The following is a 25537-nucleotide window of genomic DNA, read 5'->3' as shown; positions in this document are numbered from 1 at the left end:
TGGAGTCCCTAGTGTGCCCATATTCTCTCTCAAATAAATTATATATAGATATAGATATATATTTAAAAAATAGGGTGGAAGCTGGGTGTGGTGGCGCATGCCTTTAATACCAGCACTCAGGAGGCAGGGGTAGGAGGATAACCATGAGTTCAAGGCCACTCAGAGACTACATAGTGGGTTCCAGGTTAGCCTGGGCTACAGCAAGACCTGACCTAAAAAAAAAAAAGGGTGGGAGAAATGGCTTAGCAATTAAGGCATTTGCCTGTAAAGCCAAAGGACCCTGGTTTGATTCTCCAGGACCCATGTAAACCAAATGCACAAGGTGGCGCCTGCATCTGGAGCTTGTTTGCAGTGGCTGCAGGCCCTGGCACACCCATTTCTTTCTCTCTCTCTCTTTCCTCTCTCATGTAAATAAATAAAAATAAAATAACCCTCCAGACATAAAATGGTCTGGATATCCATGACCTCACAGTGCCTGACACTACCTACACAAGACCATCATAAGAGGAGGAAAAGACCATGACATCAAAATAAAAGAGAGACTGATTGAGATGGGGAGGTAATATGATGGAGAATGGAATTTCAAAGGGGAAAGTGTGGGGGGGGGAGGGTATTACCATGGGATACTTTTTATAATCATGAAAAATGTTAATAAAAATTGAGGAAAAATAAATAAATAAATAAAAATAATAATAAATAAGCTGGAGAGAGAGCTCAGAAGTTAAGGTACATGTCTCCAAAGCCTCACAGCCTGAATTTTATTCCCCAGTACCCACATAAATATGTAAAGCCAGAAACAAAGTGCGCATGTATCTGGAGTTCATTTGCAGTAGCTTGAAACCCTGGAGTGCCCATTCACACCTACCGCTGCTTGCAAATAAATAAAATATATTTTTTAAAAGGGCTAGAGAGATGGCTCAGCAGTTAACACTCTTGCCTTTAGAGCCATAATGACCAGAGTTCAGTTCTCCAGTACCCACATAAAAACAGATACACAAGGTGGCACATGCTTTTGAAGTTTGCAACTACTGGAGGTCCTGGTGTGCCCATACTCTCTCTCTGTCTTTCTCTGCTTGAAATAAATAAACAATTCAAAATAAATAAAACTCTTGCTAGGCATGGTGGCACATGCCTTTAATCCCAGCACTTGGGAGGCAGAGGACTGGGGAGATGCCTCAGTGGTTGCAAAGCCTGCCTAGTCCAGCTTCAGATTCCACCAACCACCCACACAAAGCCTGACATGAAAAGTAGTGCAAGCATCTGGCATTCTGTTTGTAGTGGTGAGAGATTCTGGCATGCCCATACACAAATATATAGAAAAATATAAACAAATGAAATAAAAAAAAACTATCGTGCCATGAGTATTTCATTATAAAAATGAAAACCTAATCTGGGTGTGGTGGTTCACACCTTTAATCCCAGCACTCGGGAGACAGAGGTAATAGGATCACCATGAGTTCAAGGCCACTTGAGACTACATAGTGAATTCAAGGTCAGCCTGAGCTAGAGTGAGAACCTACCTTAAAAAAACCAAAAAGAAAGAAAGAAAGAAAGAAAGAAAGAAAGAAAGAAAGAAAGAAAGAAAGAAAGAAAGAAAACCTAATATGTTAAAGGGATGTTCCCCAATGTCCAACCATAGTGCCATTGTTCAAGTGTTTGTACCTGAGTTCTTACTAAATACAAGTGAACTTTTGGGATCTGGGAAAATAGCTTAGTAAAGGGCTTGCCTCACAAGCATGAGGACCCGAGTTTGATCCCCAGTGCACATGTGTGCAATGTTGGGCACAGTGTTGTGCATGTGTAATACTAGCACTGGAGAGGGAGAGAAAGGTGAACCCCTGGGGCTCACTGGCCAGCATATAATCTAACTGGTGAACTCCAGCCAATGAAAGACCTTTTCTCAAGTAGATTGACAGCATTCCTGAGGATGACACCTGAGGTTGCCCTCTGGTCTCCATGTGCAAGCACACACACATACATGCACAAAATAAGAGCATTTATGGAGGCAGCCATAGTGGCACACGTCTTTAATCCCAGCATTTGGGAGGCAGAGGTAGGAGGACTGCCATGAGTTCAAGGCCACCCTGAGACTACATAGTGAATTCCAGGTCAGCCTGGTCTAGAGCAAGACCCTACCTCGAAAAACCAAAAATAAATAAATAAATTAATTAATTAATTAAAAAAATAAGAACATTTATGTGTCTGAGATGGCTCAGCACAAGGTGCTTGCTTGTAAGGCCTTCTAACAAAGGTTTGATTCCCCAGTACCCACATAAAGCCAGAGACACAAAGCGGCACATGCTTCCAGAGTTCATTTACATTGTAATTCCTCTCTCTCAAACCAATAGTATTTTATTTGTATTTTTAAATATTTTATTTATTAGTTTATTTGAGAAAGAATGGGCATGAAGGATCTCTAATCACTGCAAACAAACTCCAGATGCATTTGCCACCTTATGCGTATAGCTTACGTGGATACTAAGGAATTGAATCTGAGTCCTAAGGCTTCACAGGCAAGCCTTAAGCACTAAATCATCTCTCCAGCCCCTAAATATTTTAAAATGTACATTTATGCACTGAAATTCCTAAGTTTTTTTTTTTTTTTTTCTTAATGAGAGAGACTTGTGCCAGGGCCTTAGGCACTACAGACTACAGACATCGTGTCACCTTGTGCATCTGGCCTATGTGGTTTCTGGGGAGTCAAACCTGTGTTCTTAGGCTTTGTAGGCCAGTGCCTTTACTACTAAGTCATCTCTCCAGCCTGTTTTTTTGTTTTATTAAATGATTTTTTTTTTTTTTTTTTTTTGGAGGTAGGGTCTCACTCTAGCCCAGGCTGGCCTTGAACTCCCGGCAGTTATCCTACCAAGTGCTGCCAAGTGCTGGCATTAAAGGCATGGGGCACCACACCCTAAGTGATTTTTTTTTGTTTATTTTTATTTATTTACTTAAGAGGAACAGACAAAGAGGCAGATAGAAAAAGAGAAGGAGAATGGGCACACCAGGGCCTCCAGCCACTGCAAAAGAATTCCAGATGCAGACACCCTTTTGTGCATCTGGGTAACGTGGGACCTGGGGAATCGAGCCTCAAACCGGGGTCCTAGGCTTCACAGGCAAGCGCTTAACCTCCAAGCTATCCCTCCAGCCCAATGATTTTTTTTTAAGTAATCCAGGGGCTGGAAAAAAATAGCTCAGTGGTTAAAAGTAGTTTCTTTTCTATTTTGTTGTGTTTTTCAAGGTAGGGTTTCACTCTAGCTCGGGCTAACCTGGAATTCACTATGTAGTCAGGATGGCCTTGAACTCATAGTGATCCTCCTACCTCTGCCTCCCAAGTGCTAGGATTAAAGGCATTTTCTTACAAGTATACTGACTTGAGTTCATTTTCCCAAAACCCATGTACAGCCAGACACAAAGTGGCATAATTGTCTGTAATCCCAAAGTGTCTGTGGCAATGGGAAACAATGGGAGAATGTGGAAGTTTGCAAGACTGGGAGATACTGTCTCAAAAAGAAGGTTATGGGCTGGAGAGATGGCTTAGCTGTTAAAGGCACTTGCTTACAAAACCTGATGGCCAGATTTGATTCCCTACTGTCCACTTAACGCCACATGCATAAAGTGGCACATCCATATGGAGTTCATTTGCAGTGCCCATTCATATTCTCTCTCTCTCTCCTTGCAAATAAATAATAAAAATATCTTTTATGGGGGAAGGGAATTACCATACTTTGTTGTCTATAATTATGTAAGTTGTCAATAAAAAAAGTTTTAAGTTGTAAACTCAGAAAACAAAACTTTAAAAAAAGAAGGTTAGCACTCCTAGGCTAAGGACTCATCTCATTACCTTAGAGATACTTGCTCAACCATGTTTAGTGCCACTGTATTCACAATAGCTAGGAAATGGAACCAGCCTAGATGTGCCTTAACTGATGAGTGGATAATGAAGATGTGGCACATTTACACAATGGAGTTCTACTCAGTGGTAAAGAAAAATGAAGTTATGAGATTTGCAGGAAAATGGATGGATCTGGCAAAGATTATACTAAGTGAGGTAACCCAGGCCCAGACAGACAAACGTCGCATGTTCTTTCTCATATGTGGATCTTAGCTATAGCTGATTGGACTTCTCAGTAGCAGAGGCCAGTAAGCTAGAAAGGAGATATAAAGGTAACAGAAAGGAAGGGAGGGGGTTACTTAATAGGATGGTATCGTATATATGTAAGTAGGATAGATTAATGTGGTGAAAAGGCCTAAGTGAGGTCAGGGGAAGAGATTGAGATTGAAAGGTGGAGGGAGGGCTAATCAAAATATAAAAGGATATAAATAAATCATATGGAAAGCTACTTTTTTGGACAATGGAACACTCAGGAGCCATAGATTGTAATTAGAAAATTTTCAGTGCCAGGGATGGGACACCTTCCAGTGAGTTGTTGGCCAGGAAGGTCCCTGATGCCCCCAAAACATTACAGGCCATTGCCGAGGCCCTTGGTTTCCCACCGGGAATAGATGGTAAGACCCTATTGCTAAAGATTCCACATACTTGGGCTACAAGGCCATTGAGAATTACTGCTGGAATTGAGCTGATAACCTGCTCCATGTAGACCAGCTGACAGAAAGCTGGAAGAAGCCATTCTGCATGCAGTTCAATAGGAGAGAGAGAAGTCACCAGTGAAGATACTCAACAGTGGACACAGCAAGCCTTATATTTGGCGAGCCAGGCCAAATGAGCCAACAGGTGCAATAGTGGCACATCTGTCATGGTGGAAACCAACTGCTATCTAATTGGACTGGAGGCACGCTCCATGGGAGGGAATATATCTCTGATACTGAAAACCTACAACAGGGGTAGTCATGAGCCATAGGAGTGTAATGTCTGCTGCTGTCTGGCTAAATGTATATACTATGAGCATCAAACTTCCCAGTAAACACTTTTCTTAATGTTCATACCCATATATTAATGCTACTCTCACTTTTGGTAGAGAACCTTCTCTTTTCAGATGGCAGTGACCTTGGGATGACTCAGAAGGCATCATGGTGCTGGGAAGAAGTAACAGAGGAGTGCTCAGCACTGCAATATCTCTATCACACCTTCCAAGGCTCAGGGTCCATTGTGGAAGAGGTGGCAGAAAGAATATAAGAGCCAAAGGAAGGGTAGGACTCCTTACAACGTGTTCCTCCAGACACCAAATAGCCTGGATATACATGACCCCATAGTGCCTGACACTACCTACACAAGACCATCATAATAGAAGGAAAACATGATGATATCAAAATAAAAAAGAGACTGATTAAGAGGAGGGTTAGATAGAGAGTGGAGCTTAAAAGGGTAAGTGAGGGGAGGAAGGGCATGACCATGGGATATTGTTTACAATCATGGAAGTTGTTAATAAAAAATTAATTAATTAAAAAAAACTTTCAACCAGGGGCTAGAGAGATGGCTTAGCAGTTAAGGCACTTGCCTGCAAAGCCTAAGGACCCATGTTCAACTTTCCAGGTCCCATGTAAGCCAGACCTCGGTTAGATTCCCCAGGATCCACATAAGCCAGATGCACAAGGTGGCACATCATCTGGAGTTTGTTTGCAGTGGCTGGATGCCTTGGCGTGCCCATTTTCTCTCTCTCTCTTCCTCTTTCTTTCTCTCTCTCATGGTCTCTCTCTCTCTCTCAAATAAATTAAAAATATTTTTTTAAATTTTTTGTTTAATTTTATTTATTTATTTGAGAGTGACAGACAGAGAGAGAAAGAGGCTGATAGAGAGAGAATGGGTGCGCCAGGGCCTCCAGCCACTGCAAACGAACTCCAGACGCGTGCGCCCCCTTGTGCATCTGGCTAACGTGGGTCCTGGGGAGTCGAGCCTCGAAATGGGGTCCTTAGGCTTCACAGGCAAGCGCTTAACCGCTAAGCCATCTCTCCAACCCTAAAGGAGCCTAAGGACCGTGGTTCAAGGCTCGATTCCCCAGGACCCACGTTAGCCAGATGCACAAGGGGGCGCACGCGTCTGGAGTTCGTTTGCAGTGGCTGGAGGCCCTGGCGCACCCATTCTCTCTCTATCAGCCTCTTTCTCTCTCTGTCTGTCACTCTCAAATAAATAAATAAAATTAAACAAAAAATTTAAAAAAAACTTTCAAAAAAATAAAAAATAAAAGGTTAGGCCAGGCATGGTGGCATATGCCTTTAATCCCAACACTTAGGAGGCAGTGGTAGTAGGATTGCTGTGAGTTTGAGGCCACCCTGAGACTATATAGTGAATTCCAGGTTAGCCTGGGCCAGAGTAAGACCCTACCTTGAAAAAACAAAAAAAGAACTGGAGAAATGACTTAACAGTTAAGATGCTTACCTTTGAAACCTAAGGACCCAGGTTCAATTTCCCAGGACCTGTGTAAACCAGATGCACAAGGTGGCACATATGACTGGAGTTCATTTGTAGTGGCCAGAGACCCTGGCATGCCCATTCATTCTCTCCCCTAGCCCCCACCATCTCTTTCAAATAAATAAAAAGCCGGGCACTGTGGCATAAGCCTTTAATCTCAGCACTTGGAAGGCAGAGGTAGGAGAATCACTGTGAATTGAAGGCCATACTGAGAGAGACTACATAGTGAATTCCAGCAGGTCAGCCTGAGCTGGAGTGAAACCCTACCTCAAAAAAAAAAAAAAAAAAAAAAAAAGCAGAAGGCTGGGGGCTGGAGGAATTGCTTGGCGATTAAGGCACTTGCCTGCAAAGCCAAAGGAGTCATGTTTAATTCTGTAGGACCCCATGTAAGCCAGATGCACAAGGTGGTGAATGCATCTGGAGTTCATTTGCAGTGCCTAGAGGCCCTGGATTGCCCATTTTCTCCCTCTCCTTCCCTCTCTCTCTCCTTCTCTCTCTCTCTCTCTCTCTCCTCTCTGCCTCTTTGTCTGTCTCAAATAAATAAATAATATTAAAAAAGGTTGGAGCCCAGTGTGGTGGCACATGACTTTCATCCCAGCACTCGGGGGGCAGAGGTAGGAGGATCACTGTGAGTTTGAGGCCACCCTGAGACTACATAGTGAATTTCATGTCAGCCTGGGCTAGAGTGAGGACCTACCCCAAAGGAAAAAAAAAAAAGGCTGGGGGGGGCTGGGGAGATGGTTCAGCGGTTAAAGGCACTTGCTGGCAAAGCCAGTGTGAGTTCAATTCCCCCATACCCACATAAAGCCAGATGTAGAGTAGTACAAGCATATGGAGTTTGCTTACAGTGGCATGAGTCTCTGGAATGCCTACACCGTGTGTGCTTGCAATTAAAAGAATTTTAACTGAAAAAGGGCCAGGTCTTGTGATGTATGCCTTTAATCCCAGACTTGGGAGGCTGAGGTAGGACTGCTGTGAGGTTTTTATTTAATTTAATTAATTTATTTGACAGAGATAGAGGGGGAGGGAGAGAGAATGGGCGCGTCAGGGCCTCTTGCCCCTGCAAACGAACTCCAGATGCGTGCGCCCCCTTGTGCATCTGGTTAACGTGGATCCTGGGGAATCGAACCTGTGTCCTTTGGCAATTTTTTTTTTTTTTTTTTGGTTTTTCGAGGTAGGGTCTCACTCTAGCCCAGGCTGACCTGGAATTCACTATGGAGTCTCGGGGTGGCCTTGAACTCACAGCGATCCTCCTACCTCTGCCTCCCAAGTGCTGGGATTAAAGGCGTGCGCCACCACGTCCGGCTCTCCTTTGGCAATTTTGATGCATGTCAGAGGTTTGCGCTGTGCTTGAGCCATCATGCAGGCTATTGATCTGGCATTTGGTCTTTGCAGGAGCATATTCTCCAATTTAGAAAAGGCAATTCTATTGCCCATCCAGTTAATCTGGGTATATATTTCCTGGGCCTCTTTCTGTGGGGGCGCAAGAATGGGACGCCACGACCCGCCCTCCTCCAAGTCACAAAAGATTTCCACCCTGGAAATTCCGGAACCAGGGCTCTAGCGGAACCTTTCTCTCGGGAGGACAGGATCCGGGGAAACTAGACTCGGAGACTTACAGCTGCTGGGGGACGATTCACCTGAAGGACTTGCCTGATTTGGACTTTATGGCTCCCGGAAGTGCTTTCTTCCCTTCCCCTGCCCAGCTTCCCTCCCTCCCGTAGGCTGCAGTTGGAACGATGGCGGCGGCGGCAGCCCCAGGGCCTGGCTTGGGGTCTGGACCCGGCGACTCCCCGGAAGGGCCCGAGACGGAGGCTCCGGAGCGTCGGCGGAAGGCTCACGGGATGCTGAAGCTCTACTATGGCCTCTCGGAGGGAGAGGCGGCGGGGTACCCCGCGGGACCCGACCCTCTGGACCCGACTGATCTCAATGGGGCTCACTTTGACCCGGAAGTTTATCTGGACAAGGTGTGTATGTGTAGGAGGCGGGTTCAGGTCCCCAGAACTGGCCCTTGACTTGTTTGAGGGGGCAAAGGGAGCAGGGTCCATAAGAGGAGAACGACCCTTGGTCAGGCAGTAGGGTCAGAGTTGGGGGTCCAAGGAAGTGTGGGCAGTTCAGCGCTGATTTCTGGACAGACGTAAGGACCGGCTCGAGCTAGGGGGCGTGGCCCAGGCTGACAGGCGCTGGGCTGGGCCTGTGAAGGCCATAGGCTGAGCCCCTAGACTTGGAAAGGCTGATAAATCTCAAACAAGGTCTAACCTAGTCATCCCCCGAAGTATGCCATTTATGGGCTCCATATTTCTGATTCCGGCTAGGAATGATTTCAGGGTTCTCTTGCATCAAAAGCCAACCGATCGGAGGCAAGGCTAGGGGACTTGAGTGAGCACTAACATTGAACACTACCCTACTTCTTTAGCTGCGTAGAGAGTGTCCCCTGGCCCAGCTGATGGACAGTGAGACCGACATGGTGCGACAGATCCGGGCTCTAGACAGCGACATGCAGACCCTGGTCTATGAAAACTACAACAAGTTCATCTCAGCTACAGGTGATCCCCACTAGGACACATCCCTCATGTTTTTTTGCCCCCCAATCCTCCAACTATGTTGGGAAAACCAGCAAGGATTTAGAGGGTGAACACCCAGATTCCGCTTCTGCCCTGTCATTAACCCACAATCACCTCTGGCTATGGCATTAGTAGTTACTATGGGAGGGTTGTCTTAAGGACCAAAAGGGAGAAAGGATAAAATGAAATAAATTTATCCGAAGCACTAAAAGAGTCTCTGATACCAAGGAACTCTCAGCAAGCTTTAGCTTTTTTTAAAAAAAATATTTTATTTATTTATTTGACAGAGAAAGTGGGGGGGGGATGGGCATGCCAGGGCCTCCAGCCACTGAAAACGAACTTCAGATGCATGTGCCCCCTTGTGCAGCTGGCTAACATGGGTCCTGGGGAATTGAATCTGGTCCCTTTGGCTTTCCAGGCAAACGTCTTAACTGCTAAGCCACCCCTTCAGCCCAAGTTTTCTTTTTCGTTTTTCTTTTTTTTTTAGTGGTAGTTTTTTTTAAAAATGACAGTATGGGAAGCTGGGTGTGGTGGTGCATGCCTTTAATCCCAGCACTCTGGAGTCAGAGGTAGGAGGATCACCATGAGTTCAAGGCCACCCTGAGGCTACATAGTGAATTCTAGGTCAGTCTACACTATAGTGGAACCCTACCTCGAAAAAAAATTACAGTGTGGGGGAAAAATAAAAAAGTTTTTGAGTGGGCATGCATGCACCAGAGCCTCTTTCTGTTACAAATGAACCCCAAACCGACCCTTGCACTAATACATATATACATTTTTGCATCCTATGTATATACATGCTGGCACAAAGCACCCAACCAAAATTAGACTGTGGGAGGAAAGGGTTTATTTTGCTTTACAGACCGGAGGGGAAGCTCCATGATGGCAGGGGAAATGTGGCATGAGCAGAGGCTGTACATCACCTCCCAGTCAATATCAGGTGGACAACAGCAGCAGGAGATTGTGCCAAACACCTACAAGGAGGAGCTGGCTATAACACCCATAAGCCTGCCCCTAACAACAGTCTCCCCAGGAGGCTCCAATTCCCAAATTCCCATCAGCTGAGGACCCAGCATTCAGAACACATGAGTTCATAGGTTATACCCAGTTCAAGCCACCAAAATCACATGAAGGCATTTATCTTTATTCTTTAATATTAGGCAGCTTTCAGCTATTCCTCATGCCACCTTCTGTTCTGTTTTGAGGAGATGCACTTCAGATTTGTGTACTAATTTCGAACACACATGTACTTAGTGCAGGAGGCAGACTACAAGGGCTTGACTGCACTCCATGGAATGTTCTGGAAGCATCTGTGGGGTTGTGTTCTCACAGATATTCTTGTGTCACAATGACAGGGGTAGTATCACGTCCTCATTCTTTTATCTGATTTGAATGAAGCAGGTTCAGTGAGTAGGCACTTCTCTGTTTGGTAATGCCAGCCTCAAAATGAAAAGAGAAATATGTTGAGAAACTTCTCAGGAATTTTACAAGTATTGCATTTCCTCATTTGTTAGGAATATGCATAATGGTTTGATATTTAACTCTTGCAAAATGTTTTTAAAAATTTTTTTCTAAGAAGGGAGAAATTGTAAAGTGAGTGTTAGGAGTGCTAGGATTTTAATCTATAAATACATTCATCAAGACTATGAAATCTTGAATTCAGGCAACAGGAAGACCATGAGTTTGAGGATATTCTGGGCTACAGAGTAGACTCTGTCACAAAATATATATATATATATAAAACCACTGGACTTAGTGACACAAGCCTATAATCACAGTTGATGATACAAGGATTAGTTCAAGTTCATCCTCAGCTATATAGCAATTTCAAAGCCAGCTTGGACTACATAAGACCCTGTTTCAAAAATGGCTTAGCCGAGCTAGGCATGGTGGTGCATGTCTTTAATCCCAGCACTCAGGAGGCAGAGGTAAGAGGATCACCATGAGTTCGAGGCCACGCTGAGACTACATAGCAAATTCCAGGTCAGCCTGAGCTAGAGTGAGACCCTACCTAAAAAAAAGACTTAGCTGTTACAACACTTGTCTGCAAAGCCTAAGGACCCAGGTTCAACTTCCCAGTACTCACATAAGCCAGATGTATAAGGTGGCACATGTGTTTAGAGTTCATTTGCAGTGACTAGAGGCCCTGGCATATGTGTTTTTTCTCTTTCAAATATATATATATATATATATGTATATATATACACACACACATATATATATATATATGCATATATTTATTAGCTATATATAATAGCTGGGTGTGGTGGCACACACTTTTAATATGCATATATTCATTAGCTATATATAATAGCTGGGTGTGGTGGCACACACTTTTAATCCCAGCACTCGAGAGGCTGAGGTAGGAGGATTATCATGAGTTCAAGGCTAGCCTGAGACTACATAGTAAATTCCCGGTCAGCCTGGGCTAGAGTGAGACCCTGCCTCAAAAAAAAAAAAAAAAAAAAAAACTAGCCAAGCATGATGTTACACATGGGAAGCTGAGGTTAGAGAATCACCATGAGTTTGAGGCTAGCCTGGGCTACAGATTGAGTTCCAGGTCAACCCAGACTAGAGGGAGACCCTATCAAAAATTAAAAAAAAAATAAAAGCCGGGCATGGTGGCACATACCTTTAATTCCAGCACGCGGGAGACAGAAGTAGGAGGATCACTGAGTTTGAGGCCACCCTGAGATTACATAGTGAATTCCAGGTCAGCCTGGGATAGAGTGAGACTCTGCCTCAAAAAAACAAAAAATAAATACGTAAATGAACAAACCTTAACAAAAATGAAAAGATGAGATTGATTCATTGATTTGTTTGTTTGTTTTTTGAGGTAGGATCTAGCTCTAGCCCAGGCTGACCTGGAATTCACTATGTAATCACAGGGTGGCCTTGAACTCATGGCAATCCACCTACCTCTGCCTCTCAAGTGCTAGGATCAAAAGTGTGTGCCACCACACCTGGCTTAATTCATTGATCTATCCCTTTTTCCCTCTTTCTCTTCCAAAAGCTGTTTTGCATATTGGAATATAGGAATGAACAAATCAAAGCTCTTGCCTTTTGGAGCCCGCTTTTAGGTAGATATTAGGTGAATATACAAACACAAGAGGTACTAAGTGCTACAAGGAAAAATGGAGTGGTTGTGAAAGAATAGTGGTATTGTAGAATGAGAGTGAGTGTGGGAAGGCCACTGTAAGGTTTGACATTTGAGAGTGCCCTTGAGAGTCAGAGAGCCATGGGAAAGAGGGGATGGAGCAGGAGAGATGAAGGCATACAAGAGGGAATCAGGTGTATTCAAGTGCAGTGGGGAAGCCAGGGAACTGAGGGATGGGGAAAGTGGTAGGCATAGGTAAGCAGAAGTGGGGACCAGGTCACAAAAGACTTGTCGTGTATGCTGAGTGAGGTGAAATAAGCAGAGGAATGAGGCAACAGGGTCTTACTACTTAGCCCTACCTTGCCTGGAACTTGCTGTGTAGGCCAGGTTAACCTTGAACTCAGAGCGCTTCCTGCTGTTGCCTCTTGAGTGCTGGGATTACAGATATAAACTACCATGCCCAATTTGATTTCTGCCTTAAAAGGTCCCTTCTGGGGTTGGAGAGATGGCTTAGTGATTAAGATAGATAGTTACCTGTGAAGCCTAAAGATCCAAGTTCAATTCCCCAATACCCAGGTAAGCCAGATGCACATGGTGGCAAATGCATCTGAAGCTGGATTGCAGTGGCTAGAGGCCCTGGCACACCTATTCTCTGTCTCTATCTCTCTCTATATATATCTGTCCATCTCTCTAGCTCTCTCTGCTTGCAAATAAACAAAAATATATATATTTTTTCGAGATAGGGTCTCTAGCCCAGGCTGACCTGGAATTCACTATAGAGTCTCAGGGTGGCCTCGAACTCATGGCGATTCTCCTACCTCTGCCTCCCGAGTGCTGGGATTAAAGGTATGCGCCACCATGCCTGGCAAAAAAAAAAAAATCTTTTTAAAGGTCCCTTCTGTACACTTTAAAAAATTTATCTGGGCCAGGGCTAGGCGTGGTGGCACACCTTTAATCCCAGCATTCTGGAGGCAGAGGTAGGAGGATTGCTGTGAGTTCAAGGCCACCCTGAGACTCCATAGTGAATTCTAGGTCAGCCTTAGCTAGAATGAGATGCTACCTCAAAAAAAAATAAAATAAAAAAATTACTTGGGCCCAGCATGATGGTGCATGCCTTTAATCCCAGCACTCAGGAGGCAGAGGTAAGAGGATCACCGTGAGTTTGCAGCTGCCCTGAGACTATATAGTGAATTCCAGGTCAGCCTGAGCCAGAATGAGACTCTACCTTGAAAATAATAATAATAATATAAATAAATAAATAAAATAATTATTGGGGCTGGAGAGATGGCTTAGTGGTTAAGACGCTTGCCTGCAAAGCCAAAGGACCCAGTTTTGATTTCCCAGGACCCATGTAAGCCATATATACATGGTGGTACATGAATCTGAAGTTCATTCCCAGTGACTGAAAGCCTTGGCATGTGCCCATTCTCTCTCTATCTCCCTCTTTCTCAAGTAAATACATTTCTTAACAATTTTTAAATTAATTAATTTACTTAATTGAAAGAGATACAGACAAAGAGAGTGAGTATGGGCATGTCACGGCCTCCTTCCAGTGGAAATGAACTCCAGATGCCTGTGCCACTTTGTATATCTGGCTTTTCTTGGGCACTGGGGAATTGAACTCAGGCTGTCAGGTTTTGCAAGCAAGTACCTTTAACTGCTGAGCTATATCTCCAGTCATGTACACTTCATTTTTTTTTTTACTTAATTTTATTTATTTACTTATTTACTTTTCTTTCTGTTTTTAAATAATTTAAGCCGGGTATGGTGGTGCATGCCTTTAATCCCAGCACTCAGGAGGCAGTGGTAGGAGAATTGCCATGAGTTCGAGGCCACCCTGAGACTACCTAGTGAATTCCAGGTCAGCCTGGACTAGAGTGAGACCCTACCTCAAAAAACCAAAATAAATAAATAAATAATAATAAGTTTAGTGTTTTTTTATGAGAGAGAGTATGTGTGTGTGAGAGAGAGAACCAGCATGCCAGTGCCTCCAACCACCACACTTAAACTCCAGATGCACACGCCATCTTTATGCATGTGCGACCTTGTGCTCTTGTGTCATGTCACCTTGTGCATCTGGATTGCCTGGGATCTGGAGAGTCAAGCGTGAGTCCTTAGTCTTTGCAGGCAAGGGCCTTAACCAGTAAGAAATCTCTGTAGCACCCCCTTTTTTTTTGGTTTGGTTTTTTGAGGTAGGGTCTTGCTGTAGCCCATGCTGACCTGGAATTCACTATGTAGTGTCAGGCTTGTCTTGCACTCACGGCCGTCATCCTACCTCTGCCTCCCAAGTGCTGGGATTAAAGGCGTGCACCACCATGCCTGCCCCCTGTTCTTTTGTAACTGCAGACACATGCATCACCTCATGTATCTGGCTTTATGTGGGTTCTGGGGAATCAAACCTGGGTCCCTTGTATTTACCAGCAAGTGCCTTAACCACTAATCCATCTCTCCAGCCCTTTAAAAAATTATTTTTCCCGAGGTAGGATCGTACTCTAGCTCAGGCTGACCTGGAATTCACTATGTAGTCTCAGGGTGGCCTCAAACTCATGGCAATCCTCCTACCTCTGCCTCCCAAGTGCTGGGATTAAAGGCATGTGCCGCCATGCCTGGCTATTTTTTTAATTGTTTAATTAATTAATTAATTTTTTTTTCAGGTAGGGTTTCACTCTAGCCCAAGCTGACCTGAAATTCACTATGTTGTCTCAGGGTGGCCTCAAACTCACAGATATCTTCCTTCTGCCTCCCGAGTGCTGGGATTAAATGTGTGCATCACCATGCCTGACTCCTTTTATTCATTTCTTTTCCTTTCTTTTCTTTTCTTTATTTTGTTTGTTTGTTTTGTTTTGAGGTAGTCATCACACCCAGCTAAAAAATATCTTTAAAAAAGTGTGCAGGAAGCCAGAAATGGTGGCGCACGCCTTTAATCCCAGTACTTGGGAGGCAGAGGTAGGAGGATTGCCATGAGTTTGAGGCCACCCTGAGACTACATAGTGAATTCCAGGTCAGCCTGAGCCAGAGTAAGACCCTACCTCGAAAAACCAAAAAAAATAAATAAAGAAAAAAAAAAAGGATATTTTTTATGGGCTGGAGAGATGGCTTAGCAGTTAAGGCAGCTGCCTGGGAAGCCTAAGGACCCAGGTTCCATTCTCCAGGTCCCACATAAGCCAGATGCACATGCATCTGGAGTTTGTTTGCAGTGGCTAGAGGCTCTGGCACACCCATTCTCTAGCATGTGTGTGGTGTGGTACCTGTATGTAATGTATACTCCATGTGCATGTATTTGGAGGCCAGAGGAGAACATGGGGTGTCTTCTGTCTCTTATATGAGCATTTCTTTCCTGTCTCTGCCCATAAACTGTGGTTATAAACATGTGTGGCCACACACCCAGTTTTGTACATGGGTTCTGACTAATTGAATTTGGTGGTCTCTGCTCCCAGAGACCCTTAAGCTTGAGTAGAAAATTCTTTTTGTCCACAGAGCCATCTCCCTAGCCCCCAAGATTTTTTAAAATTTATTTTTATTTGTTTACTAGAGAGAGAGAAAATGAACATACCAGGGCCTCCAGCCCTGGAAACAAACAACTCCAGACACATGCACCAACATGTGCCTCTGGTTTACATGGGTTGTGGGGAATTGAACCTGGGACCTTAGGCTTTATAGGTAAGTGCCTTTACTGCTAAATCATCTTTCCAGCCCAAGATTTATTTTTATTTTTTCCAGCCCAATGCTATTTGCTCCCCTCTTGAGCTGTTGCCTTGGAACATAATAGCCCATATTTCTAGTACTGGATGAAGCAGAACAGAGATGGGAGTACATTTGAAACCTCATGCCCAGGCTGGCCTTGACGTTGCAGTGGTTCTGCTACCTCTGCCTCCTGAGGGCAGGGATTACAGGCATGAATCACCATTCCCACTTGGTAGTTTCTTGAAAGACTTCAGTCTGTAGGCTTGTCTTTATTTGGCTTGGGAAATTGCCTAATGCTGAAAACACTCAATCCTGCCTCAATAAATAAAGAGGAGAGAGATTGAGAAAAGCACCCACTTGAGGCAGGGTCTTTGCTATGAGCCCAGAGACCACTGATTCATAGCTAGCCAGTTTGCTGCCAGCATCCCTTCTGCCTCCCAAGCGCTGGGATTATGGGCAGCCACCGTGCCCACTCAGTACCTGTGTGGATGCTGGTCCTCACACTTGTGCAGCAAGCATTCTTCTTTCCACTGAGCCTTCTCTCCAACCTCCTTTTAGGGAGTTTTGAGGACAACTGGGCTCATGAGCACCTTCAAAGCTAAGTAGAGAAAACATTCCAAGAAGTGAATTAATAAAGCTAGGCAGAGCAGTGGAGCAGAATGCTGGTTCATGGGCCCAGGGAGAACTGAGAGGAGGTGGAGCAGGGTATAGCCTTAGCAGAGGGTTATGAGCTCATCTACTATAGCAGGAGGAAGAATTGTGGGCAGAGCATGGCAGGTGTTTGATGTGGTAGAGTTTGACTAAAGACTTTCCAGAATGTGGTGGGATTTTCCCTTTATCCATGGAGTGCTGAGTCAATGTGTTTAGACAGAGGGGTCAGATTTGTATTTTGAAAGGTCTCTCTAATTGTACCATGTGGAGCTGATGGACAGGGTGGCAGAAGTGAGACTTTTTCAGTAGTCCAGGCCAGAGAATCTGGTTTGGCATCTGCATGGATGTGATGGGTGGGAGGAATTGGAAACAGTAGTGACAGCCTTGCACTTGAGAAGCTTTGAAAGTGAAAGAATGAGTTCTAGGTTTCAGCTTGAGCACTGGATAGCAGACAAAGTAGTTGTGAGTCATTACAAAATGTACATTCTAGAGAAAGAGATAGTACACAAGAAAGAAGTCAAGGAGCTGGGCATGGTGGCACATGCCTTTAAACCCAGCACTTGGGAGGCAGAGGTAAGAGAACTGCTGTGAGTTTGAGGCTGCCCTGAGATTTCATAGTGAATTCCAGGTCAGCCTGGGCTAGAGTGGGACTCTGACTCAAAACAAAACAAAACAAAAACAACAACATAAAAAGAAAGAAACAAAGGGCTGAAGAGATGGCCTAGTGGTTAAGATGCTTGCCTACAAAGCCAAAAGATCTAGGTTCAATTTCCCAGTACCCATGTAAAACCAGATGCCCAAGGTGGCACATATGTCTGGAGTTCGTTTTTAGTGGCTTGAGGCCCTGGAGCACTCATTCTCTCTCATATTTTCTCTCTCTCTTTCTCTCTCCCTCCCTCCCTCAAATGAATAAATAAATAAAATATTTTTTAAAAAAAAGAAGCAAAAGAGCTGGGTGCATGCCTTTAATCCCAGCACTCAGGAGGCAGAGGTAGGAGTATCACAGTGAGTTTGAGGCCACCCTGAGACTACATAGTGAATTCCAGGTCAGCCTGAGCTAGAGAGTAAGACCCTACCTTGAAAAAAAAAAAAGAAGAAGAAATGACTTTTATTATTGTTGTTATTATTTTAGATCTTTATTTGAGAGACAGGAGAGAAAGAGGAGAGAGAATGGGCATGCCATGGCCTCTAGCCACTGCAAACAAACTCCAGACACTTGCCCCACTTTGTGAATCTGGCTAATGTGGGACCTGGAAAATCGAACCTGTGTCCTTTGGCTTTGCAGGCACTCACTTTAACTGCTAAGCCATCTTCCATCTTCCAGCCCCTGCACTCTTTTTATTTTATTTATTTATTTATTTTTTTTTTGCAGTGGGGTCTCACTCTAGCTCAGACTGACCTGGAATTTGCTATGGAGTCTCAAGGTGGCCTCGAACTCACAGCAACCCTCCTACCTCTGCTTCCCGAATGCTGGGATTAAAAGCGTGCACCACCACACCCGGCTCCCTCCACTCTTTTTTAAAGACAGGGTCTCATGAAACCCAGCCAGCTCTCAAACTTTCTATTTAACAGAGGAACTCCTGACATCCTCCTCACCTCCCAAGCATTAGGATTGCAGGCTTGTGCCACCAAATCTGGCCATTTAACTTTTTTGTTTGTTTGTTTATTTGTATTTATTTGAGAGTGACAGGCATAGAGAGCAAGAGAGAGAGAGAGAGAGAATGGGTGCGCCAGGGCCTCCAGCCACTGCAAACAAACTCCAGATGCATGCGCCCCCTTGTGCATCTGGCTAATGTGGATCCTAGGGAATTGAGCCTCAAACTGGGGTCCTTAGGCTTCACAGGCAAGCGCTTAACCACTAAGCCATCTCTACAACCCCATTTAACTTTTTTTTTTTTTTTTTATGAGGTAGGATCTCACTATAGCCCAGGCTGTCTTTTTTTTTTTTTTTTTTTTTTAATGAGCTACAGTCATTCTTAGGTCTCTTTCTTCCCTAGTGGAACTGGAGTTACAGACAAGCATAGCTATGCCCAGCTCTTTATGTGCCCAGTGTGTATGTCTGAAAATCAAACTAAAACAGTTTCTTAGGCCTCCTCAAGACCTCATGCTTACATAGGTAGTTCTCTTCACTGCTGAGTTATTTTCCACCTCCCATTTTACTTTTTAAATTTTTGTTTATTTGAGAGAAAAAGGCAGAAAAAAAAAGAGAGAATGAATATGGGCATGTCAGGGCTTCCAGCTGCTGCAAACAAACTCTGGACACATGTGTCACCTTGTGCATCTGGCTTATGTGGGAATCAAACCTGGCTCCCTAGGCTTTGCAGGCAAGCACCTTAACCACTAAGCCATCTCTCTGGCCTTTTTTTTTTTTTTTTTTCCTGAGATAGGGTTTAATTCTAGCTCAGGCTGACCTGGAATTCACTGTGTAGCCTCAAGATAGCCTGGATCACCATGGGTTCAAGAAATAACTTTCTGGGCCATCTGCATCTGTTGAACCCTGAAATAACCTCATACAACAAGTGAAAGAAAGAATGTTGCTGCAGTCTATCGAGTCATTTACCCAGTCAGGTGCTCACTGTGGAGTGACATGAGCAAAAACAATTGAGAATACATTTGAGGGGCTGGGGATATAGCTCAGTGGATATAATGCATAAAACTGAGTATTGTGGGCCGGGTGTAGTGGTGCTCACCTTTCACTTCAGCACTCAGGAGGCAGAGGTAAAAGGATTGCTTGTGAATTTGGGACCAGCCTGGGACTACAGAGTGAATTCCAGGTCAGCCTGGGCTAGAATGAAACTCTACCTCAGAAAAAAGGAAAAAACTGGGTATGGTGGTATATATCTGTAATCCCAGCATTTAGGAGGTAGAGGTAGAAGGATGAGGCTCTCAAAGTCATCTTCAGCTACATATTCAGTTGAAGACCAGCCTGACATACATGAGGGCCTGTCTCAAATAAAACTACAAGCCAGGCATGGTGATGCACACCTTTAATCCCAGCACTTCGAAGGCGCAGGTAGGAGTATCACCATGGGTTCAAGGCCACCCTGAGACTACATAGTGAATTTCAGGTCAGACTGGGCTAGAGTAAAAGTGAATCCCTACCTTAAAAAAAAAAAAAAAGAACAAAAAACGGGTGTGGTGGCACATGCCTTTAATCCCAGCACTCCAGAGGCAGAGGTAGGAGGATCGCTGTGAGTTCAAAGCCATCTTGAGACTACATAGTTAATTCCAGGTCAGCCTGGACCACAGTGAGACTCTACCTTGAAAAACAAAAACAAAAAAGAAAAGAACAAACCAAAATAGTCCTAGTCCCAAGCAACTAACTGTCTCCAGTGTAGCAGCATTCTAGAAAGCTAGGAAAATGGCAAATCATGGTAAGAGTAGTATAGTGAACTTGGTGGTATTTTAACCTGCTAAGCTCCACTGTTTGCCACCCTCCTGAGCTGTAGCCTTGGAACATAATTGCCTATATTTCTAGTACTGCTCAGATGTACAATGTCTAAACAAACCTCCCAATGACCACCAAACCCATCCTTCACTGACCTTTTCCTCCTTTTTTTTTTTAATATTTTTATTTATTTATTTGACAAAGAGGGGGAGAGAGAGAGAATGGGCACGCCAGGGCCTCTAGCCACTGCAAACAACCTCTAGATGCATGTGCCCCCTTGTGCATCTGGCTAATGTGGGTCCTGGAGAATCAAACCTGGGTCCTTTGGCTTTGCAGGCAAACGCCTTAACCACTAAGCCATCCCTCCAGCCTGTCTTTTCTTTTTCTTTTTTCTTTTCTTTTTTTTTTTGAGATAGGGTTGCTTTCTAGCTCAGGCTGACCTGGAATTCACTATGTAGTATCAGTGTGGCCTCAAATTCACGGCAATCCTCTTACCTCTGCCTCCTGAGTGCTGGGATTAAAGGCATGAGCCACCACGCCTGGTATGTTTGGTGTTTTTTTGAGACAGGGTCTCATGTGGCCCAGGTCAGGCCTTGCAGTGCTTTGGATGTGGAAGGAAGAATAGCCTCCTTAGACAGGTTTCTGTCAGGATGAAAGAGATAGGATCTTTTAGAGAAGATGGACCAATTCAAGAAGGCCAATGAAAGTTTGGAGCATCTGAGGAGACCTGAGGAAACAAGTACTTTTTGTCTCCCCTGCTGTGCCTGGAGGGTGCTCCTGGGAGTGAGCTTATTGTCTTTGCAGAGCTTATGTTCTAGTGGGGCAACTGAAGAAGTTCAGCCAGTACTCAGTATGGCGGTTGTCCTTGGAGTCCAGACACTTTGATGGGAGAGAGACTGTTGCCAGAGTCCCCGGTCTGACACTGGAAGAATGGTTCTAGACACCCATCATTAGAGAGCCCGAGGGGAAAGAGGAAGAGAGGAGAAAGAGGAAAGGGAGGGAGGGAGGGACGGAGAGGCAGAGGGAGAGAACAAGAGATTAAGCAGTTTTATTTTCAGTTTGGCCAGACTGATGAGACAGCTGCCTTCTCCATTTGGAACCCTGGATAACAGTTCTAGGATTATCTAGGGAAAAGATAAAAGCCAAGTGGTATACATAGCCACCTCCATTCATATGAGGTGACCTGCTGGTGCCAGGGCTTGGGAGTTATTTTTTCCTGGCATGAGATGGAGCTGGGAAGGAAAAATACAGAAAAGGTTAGAAGAACAAAATAGAATCAGTCAAGACAATGGCTGGGTGCTTTAATAATCTCCAAATCTTATTTTATTTTGTGATCTTTTTGTGGGGGGGGGTGGGTTTTTGTTTGTTTTTCGAGGTAGGGTCTCACTCTAGCCTAGGCTGACCTGGAATTCACTATATAGTCTCAAGGTGGCCTCGAACTCTTGACAATCCTCCTACCTCTGCCACCCGAGTGCTGGGATTAAAGGCATGCGCTACTATGCCTGGAATTTTCTGGTTTTTCAAGGTAGGGTCTCACTCCAGCCCAGGCTGACCTGGAATTCACTATGTAATCTCAGGGTGGCCTTGAACTCACCACAATCCTTCTACCTTTGCCTCCCAAGTGCTGGGATTAAAGGCGTGCGCCACCATGCTGGGCTTTATCTCCAAATTTTAAAGGAGCCCCATCTCCCCTGGCACCAGGGCTAGGGGTAAGCAGGAGGTATTGGGCAAGTGGCCTGCTGCACCAACACAATAACCTGTCCCTCATACATGCTGTGACCAAGACCCTTGTAGCCCCTGCATTAAAATCAAAGGTGTCAGTGAAAGTTGTACATGACTCCTCCAGTCATCTTTGCCCTTTCCTTGGCCCCTTGTCCTTCCAGACACCATCCGGAAGATGAAGAATGATTTCCGGAAGATGGAGGATGAGATGGACCGTCTGGCCACCAATATGGCGGTGATCACTAACTTCAGCGCGCGAATCAGTGCCACACTGCAGGACCGCCACGAGCGCATCACCAAGCTGGCAGGTGGGCTCTTTGTTGCGTGGGTTCTGCAGCTAGCCATCGTCAGCACTAAGGCTAACACGCCTTCCCTGTTCCCCAGGGGTGCACGCGCTGCTGCGGAAGCTGCAATTCCTTTTTGAGCTGCCCTCGCGCCTCACCAAGTGCGTGGAGCTGGGTGCCTATGGGCAGGCGGTGCGCTACCAGAGCCGGGCCCGGGCTGTGCTGCAGCAGTACCAGCATCTGCCCTCCTTCCGTGCCATCCAGGATGACTGCCAGGTCATCACAGCTGGCCTGGCCCAGCAACTTCGGCAGCGCTTCAGGTGTGGCTCGAGGCCTGGTTGTTCTGTGCACCGTGCCAGTCCCTGCTGTATGCCTCACTGCTTCTCCATCCCACAGGGAGGGCGGCTCAGGTGCCCCAGAGCAGGCCGAATGCGTGGAGCTGCTGCTGGCCCTGGGCGAGCCTGCTGAGGAGCTGTGCCAAGAGTTCCTGGCACATGCACGTGGGCGGTTGGAGGAAGAGCTGAGCAGCCTGGAGACGGACCTGGGGCCGTCACCTCCTGCGCCTGATGTATTAGAGTTCACTGACCGCGGTGGCAATGGTTTTGTAGGCGGCCTTTGCCAGGTGGCTGCAGCCTACCAGGAGCTGTTTGCTGCCCAGGGCCCAGCGGGTGCTGAGAAGCTGGCAGTCTTCGCACGGGAACTGGGTGGCCGCTACTTTGCGCTAGTGGAGCGGCGACTGGCACAGGAGCAGGGTGGCAGTGACAACTCACTGCTGGTGCGGGCACTGGATCGCTTCCACCGGCGCCTTAGGGCACCCGGGGCCCTGCTGGCCACTGCAGGGCTCTCTGAGGCGTCCACAGAGATCGTGGAGCGAGTGGCCCGCGAGCGGCTGGGCCACCATCTGCAAGGTCTGAAGGCTGCTTTCCTGGGCTGCCTGACTGATGTTCGCCAGGCACTTGCAGCACCTCGTCTGGCTGGGAAGGAGGGCCCTAGCCTGGCTGAATTGTTGGCCAATGTGGCTAGCTCCATCCTGAGCCACATCAAGGCCTCTTTGGCTGCCGTACACCTCTTCACAGCCAAGGAAGTGTCTTTCTCCAACAAGTCCTACTTTCGGGTACATTTGCCCTTGGTTTTGGTAATTGGTTCTGTTGGCCAGCGTCCAGTACCCTTTTACTAGTGTGTGGGTAACTGAGGACAGGTCACCAGTGCCCATGCAGTCTGGCCTCAGATGTTCAGGAGTTGATTTAGTTTTTCTAGAGGGACCATCTGGAGGTTATGGGAGGCTTTGGGAGCATCTGTACTGGGCTGAGGGTAGTAGGATGCCAGGGCCCCCAGTGCTGCTCCACCGCCTGCAAAGCGGAGGAGCAGTATGGAGCTGCCCTTTGGAGAAGGTTGGGGTAGAGGTCAAGGAACAGCCCCGTGCTCCGCCAGCGCTTAGCTGGCCTGCCCAGGAGAGAACATAGGTTGTATATGGGGTCTCTCTTCACAGGGTGAGTTCTGCAGTCAGGGCGTCCGTGAGGGGCTCATCGTAGGCTTTATCCGCTCTATGTGCCAGACAGCCCAGAGCTTCTGTGACAGTCCAGGGGAGAAAGGGGGTGCCACACCACCTGCCTTGCTCCTGCTGCTCTCCCGTCTCTGCCTGGACTATGAGACAGCCACCATCTCCTACATCCTCACCCTCACTGATGAACAGTTTCTGGTGCAGGTGAACTCACTCAGAAGGGAGTAAAGGGGGTCGTTCTGGGTGGGCTTTTGTGGCCAGACCCAGACTGGCCATCTGTGCCCATCCCAACTCCACCTTGCCCAGGCTGTGTCTAGCTCCTAACTGGTAGTGGCTCCTGAGCTGTCTCCAGCACCACAAACATTGTCCTTTGCCTCTCTGGGTCAGGACCCGTCTCCAGTGACACCGGTGAGCACCCTCTGTGCAGAGGCCAGGGAGACAGCACGGAAGCTGCTGACCCACTATGTGAAGGTGCAAGGCCTGGTCATATCCCAGATGTTGCGCAAGAGTGTGGAGACACGGGACTGGCTCAGTACTCTGGAGCCCCGGAATGTCCGTGCGGTCATGAAGAGGGTGGTGGAGGACACGACAGCTATTGATGTACAGGTGCTGCACCAGGCTAGCCAGTGGAGTCCTGACTCAGGGTGGGGGTGCTGAGAGACAAGTGGGCATGGCCTGGATTACACCATCAGAGCCCTTATTTCATCCATGGGGAAGTAGAGACCTAGGGTCACCCAACTTGGGCAGGGAAGGACTGAAAATTGGGTCTCAGAGTCTTGTATCCTGCTTTTTGTTCTAATCACCATTTATAGAATTAGGGGATTGTGATTTGGGGGGGCATACTCTGGCTTTTCAGCACCTTCTTTCACCACCAGGTGGGACTCCTATATGAAGAAGGTGTCCGCAAAGCCCAGAGCAGTGACTCCAGCAAGAGGACTTTCTCTGTATATAGCAGTTCTCGGCAGCAGGGCCGCTATGCACCCAGCTACACACCTAGGTCAGGCTGGTAGGGAAGCCTCAGAGAAATAGACAAGGGGGGGGGGTATGTAGGGTGGGCTCTGATTCCATGTCTCCCTGTTCTAGTGCCCCAATGGACACCAACCTATTGAGCAATATCCAGAAGCTGTTTTCCGAACGCATTGATGTGTTCAGCCCTGTGGAGTTCAATAAGGTCTGAAGTCTGTCCTGACCCACACTTCAGGGGGAGTCCTGGCTGGCTGGAGTGGTTCCATACTAATCCACAAAGCCCTAAGACTGCCTGTGCTTAACTAGGGGTGATCCTGACTAGTCTGTCTCTAGGGCTGGTGCTAGGTAGCCCAGAGTACCATCGCCAACCACCTGGTGGCTCCAGTCTGGATGCTGACCTACACGCTTTGCCCTGGCCCTTGTCTCTACAGTAGTCCTGTGTCCTTGGGGATTCCCAGTCACATTTTGGTCTCAGCTCCACCCCAGCCCAGGCTGAAAACCGTGTTCCTCCTTTTTTTTTTTCTTTTTATTGTTTTTTGTTTGTTTCTCAAGGTGGGGTCTCACTCTAGCTCAGGCTGACCCGGAATTCACTCTGTAGCCTCAGGGTGGCCTCAAACTCCTACCTCTGGGATTAAAGGCATGCACCACCACCCCCGGTTCCTCCATTTTTGGAACTCAGTGATGACTCTTCCCTTACCTCCCTGTGGGTGCTGCCCCCTCTCTGCCTCTGACCGCTGGTCTAGCGAACGCTAGTTTTGTATGGCTTCTCCTTACTTGGACCCTGGGAATCTGTCTTTTCTCCCTTGTCTCACTTGCCCCTGCTTAGTAGTTCGCTTCCACTCCACACACCTGCAGTCACTGAGCTCCATCCCTGTGTCCCTGCCTGCAGGTATCAGTGCTGACCGGCATCATCAAGATCAGCCTGAAGACGCTGCTGGAGTGTGTGCGGCTGCGCACCTTCGGTCGCTTCGGGCTGCAGCAGGTGCAGGTGGACTGCCACTTCCTGCAGCTCTACCTGTGGCGCTTTGTGGCCGATGAGGAGCTTGTGCACTTGCTGCTGGACGAAGTGGTGGCCTCGGCTGCCCTACGCTGTCCGGATCCGGTGCCCATGGAACCCAGTGTGGTTGAGGTCATCTGCGAGCGCGGCTAGGCCCAGCCAATTCTGTGCACCAGGCTGCCTCGGTGCCCCATCCAGCCCATGCCCTGCGCTGCCCCTAGTGGCACTTTCCCGCTGGCCGGTGTCAGGAACCGCCTAATAAAGACGAGTGGCCTCCTCCTCCCTTTTGTTTGCGGGGCGGAACCTGTGGGGTTGGAGG

At 46.6% G+C, this 25537-nt stretch overlaps 1 protein-coding gene across 2 annotated transcripts; it reads left to right on the top strand.

The window, feature by feature from the left end:
* Positions 1-7981: 7981 nt before the first annotated feature.
* On the top strand, positions 7982-25497 carry Vps51 (VPS51 subunit of GARP complex). Of its 2 annotated transcripts, XM_004656651.3 has the most exons (10): positions 7992-8331; positions 8781-8910; positions 21632-21778; positions 21855-22074; positions 22151-22868; positions 23244-23459; positions 23643-23861; positions 24131-24252; positions 24339-24426; positions 25111-25497. In XM_004656651.3, exons 1-10 carry the CDS (start codon positions 8104-8106, stop codon positions 25369-25371), a joined length of 2349 nt encoding a protein of 782 aa, XP_004656708.1. In that variant the 5' UTR covers positions 7992-8103; the 3' UTR covers positions 25372-25497. The 2 variants fall into 2 exon arrangements, with proteins under 2 accessions (XP_045006685.1, XP_004656708.1); XM_045150750.1 differs by lacking the exon at positions 23244-23459 and having other exon boundaries at positions 7982-8331.
* The last annotated feature ends 40 nt before the right edge of the window (positions 25498-25537 follow it).

This window comes from Jaculus jaculus, chromosome 1 (genome assembly GCF_020740685.1).
Source record: "Jaculus jaculus isolate mJacJac1 chromosome 1, mJacJac1.mat.Y.cur, whole genome shotgun sequence".
Taxonomy (NCBI): Eukaryota; Metazoa; Chordata; class Mammalia; order Rodentia; family Dipodidae; genus Jaculus; species Jaculus jaculus.
This window is presented reverse-complemented; position numbering and strand designations above follow the sequence as displayed.